This window comes from Cryptomeria japonica, chromosome 4 (genome assembly GCF_030272615.1).
Source record: "Cryptomeria japonica chromosome 4, Sugi_1.0, whole genome shotgun sequence".
NCBI lineage: Eukaryota > Viridiplantae > Streptophyta > Pinopsida > Cupressales > Cupressaceae > Cryptomeria > Cryptomeria japonica.
This window is the reverse complement of record NC_081408.1, coordinates 184,867,515-184,870,458: the sequence shown is the minus strand read 5'-3', so window position 1 is coordinate 184,870,458 and position 2,944 is coordinate 184,867,515. Positions and strand designations below refer to the sequence as shown.

At 37.7% G+C, this 2,944-nt stretch overlaps 1 protein-coding gene across 1 annotated transcript; it reads left to right on the top strand.

Annotated features, from left to right (window-relative positions):
• The first annotated feature begins 516 nt into the window (after nt 1-516).
• LOC131028152 (glycine-rich cell wall structural protein-like) lies at nt 517-1,640 on the top strand. The gene is made up of 2 exons (XM_059219692.1): nt 517-1,172; nt 1,233-1,640. Exons 1-2 carry the CDS (start codon nt 659-661, stop codon nt 1,460-1,462), a joined length of 744 nt encoding a protein of 247 aa, XP_059075675.1. The 5' UTR covers nt 517-658; the 3' UTR covers nt 1,463-1,640.
• Nucleotides 1,641-2,944: the final 1,304 nt, after the last annotated feature.

Sequence of the window (2,944 nt, the reverse complement as noted above, 5' to 3'; positions counted from 1 at the left end):
ATATAAAACTCAATGTTCATTATTAAACAAATTTAAACACATTGAAAGGAGGCCAAAAAGAAAACTAAAACAAAGCAGACATTTATGCGCTAAAACCAATAAACCAGTCCTAATCTATAGCGGATCCGAGGGAAATGGCAGCAGCATAAGGATATATGCAATAACTCTGGGTATTTCTCCTTTTGGTGAAGTAGATATGGGTCTAGAGTCTGGATAATTCCCAGGCTTATTGGGTTGCTTCTTCTTTAAGAAAACAAAATTCTCTAATTTTCCTTTTTCCTTTTAAATCTATTGCATTCTCTCCCATGTGAGAAAACAAAATCTGTCACCTCAATTTTGATTAAAGATGAATGGTGTAGCTTTTTGTACGCGCCGTTTACTAGTAGCTCTACGTGGGCATCATATACCACTTTCTGGGACGCGCTTGTTTTCAATTATCTTCACCTAACGGCTCTTTCCCGCGTTCAAAGAATGGTAGATATCGAGTCAAGGTCGGCAGATGCGGAAGATATAAAGGTGTCATAGCTTTATGAGTGTTGCATACAGGCCGGTTCAGATAAGAGTCATTACAGCTCTGCCAAAAGAAGAAGAAGAGTAGAGTCACTACAGCTCTGCCAAAAGAAGAAGAAAAGTAAGAGTTAACAAAATTGTTGTAAAGATGGCTGGTTATGGACCTGGTGGTGGAGGAAGAGGAGGAGGACCTGGCTTTGGAGGTGGTGGCGGTGGAGGACCTGGGCAAGGAGGATTTGGTGGTGGTGGAGGAGGGCCTGGTTTTGGAGGAGGTGGTGGTGGACCTGGTGGTGGTGGAGGATTTGGTGACGCTGCTGGTGGTGGAGGATTTGGTGGTGCTGGTGGTGGGGGTGGAGGTGGTCCTGGTTTTGGTGGGGGTGGTCCTGGTGGTGGAGGTGGCTGGGGTTCACATGGTGGTGGTGGGGGTGGCCCTGGTGGGGGAGGTGGTTGGGGTTCACATGGTGGTGGTGGAGGTTTTGGACAACAAGGTGGTGGTGGGGGTGGCCCTGGCGGTGGAGGTGGCTGGGGTTCACATGGTGGTGGTGGAGGTTTTGGTCAACAAGGTGGTGGTGGAGGTGGCCCTGGATTTGGTGGTGGTGGAGGAGGAGGTTTTGGTCAACAAGGTGGTGGAGGTGGTTTTGGTGGACATGGTGGTGGCGGAGGTGGCCTAGGAGGAGGTGCTTTCGGAGGACATGGTGGTGGCGGAGGTGGCCTAGGAGGAGGTGGTTTTGGAGGACAAGGTGGTGGTGGAGGTGGTCAAGGAGGAGGTGGTTTTGGAGGGCATGGTGGAGGCCAAGGAGGAGGTCAAGGAGGAGGCCAAGGAGGAGGAGGTTTTGGTGGGCATGGTGGTGGAGGTGGTTTTGGTGGACATGGTGGTGGCGGTGGTGGTCGAGGAGGAGGAGGAGGTGGTGGTGGCCGAGGAGGTGGTGGCGGTGGTGGAGGACGACGCTAAATGTTAAATTTTCTTAGCGAGATGGTAATTTAATGGAAAATATTTTTATGTCTATATTATGTGATTTTTTTACTTAGGTAGGAGATTTATAGTATAGATTAAGGGCTTACTTGTATATATTAAAGAATTTTAGCAAGGCTGATTTGCGAACCAAATAAATATGTACGTTTCATATTAATCTTATATCAGCTTATTTAAAACAAAATTTCTCCATAGATTAATATAGACTAGGTAAGGTGGATTGATTGTCATATAAAAATAGTCTTTTACATTCATCTTTTAAATTGTTTCATGGTTTCAAAAACATAAAATAATAAAACTAAACTCATTAAGCTTAATTTCAGTTTCTTCAATCTTATTTAATGGATAATTTTTAAAACTGAATGCATAAAATTAAATGAATTTTAATAAAGTTTCTTTAATCTTGTTTAATGGATAATTTTTAAAACTGAACATATTAATTTGAACGAATTTTAATAAAATTTCCTTAATCTTACTTAATAAATTTACACTTTTTTCTTATATAAGAATCAAATTTAGCATCTAAAAGTTATATGCAATTTTAGTTTTCTTTAGAATTAGTTGAATTCCTTTTTCTTACCATTTGTAATAATTTATAAAAGTTTGAAGTATTATTTTGTTACTTGAATAGGCTTAATAATTATTTTTTAATGTACATTTGAGTTTTTCATTATATTATGTACAAAAGTTTGTAAATGGTTTTTTTATAAGGTTACTTGAGAGTTTAATAGTCATAGTATTTGGAGTGAAAATTAAAATTATTTTAAAATCAGTTAGATATATATTATTCTTAAATATGCATTATAAAAATGTTTAATATTAGATAGACAATTTGGTCTATATGGAATAGATCTGTCAAAATAAACTAAATAGAAGATACATTTTTAATGCATACATTCTCAAGCACACTAGATTAATATAATTTTAAAATCATACAATTATTTTTTAGATTACGTAGTTGGGAGATTCTATTGGTGACCTTACTTGAAATAATTAAACTTAAGTACAAAAATAACTAATAAGCTAATACAAGGATATACAAACATTCAAAAACTTGTAAAATGACTTGTCATCTTCGACATTGTAAGAAAAAACCCTACTATCTAACAAACTACAAGAATAGATACCACCTACAAGAAAAAAGATGTAGAAATATGAACTACAACCATAGGAGAACAACTATTCCATGGGGTATAGTACCTAAGGAATCTATCCAATCCACCTACATGACACTTAATAATAAAGTAAAATGAGAAAAATGCTAAGCTAGAGTTCAACAAACACCCTAGCATTATAGCCTTGATGTAGCGAAGCCATTCTAATACACCTCCTCTACTATATGGTTTCTTGTTCTAACAAATGTATAAAAGATTAGAAGTTGAATGCTGAGAATGAACTTTGTTGTTTTTTGGTCTTATGTATTGGTTTTCATAGAAGACTAGAATAGCATGTGATCATTAG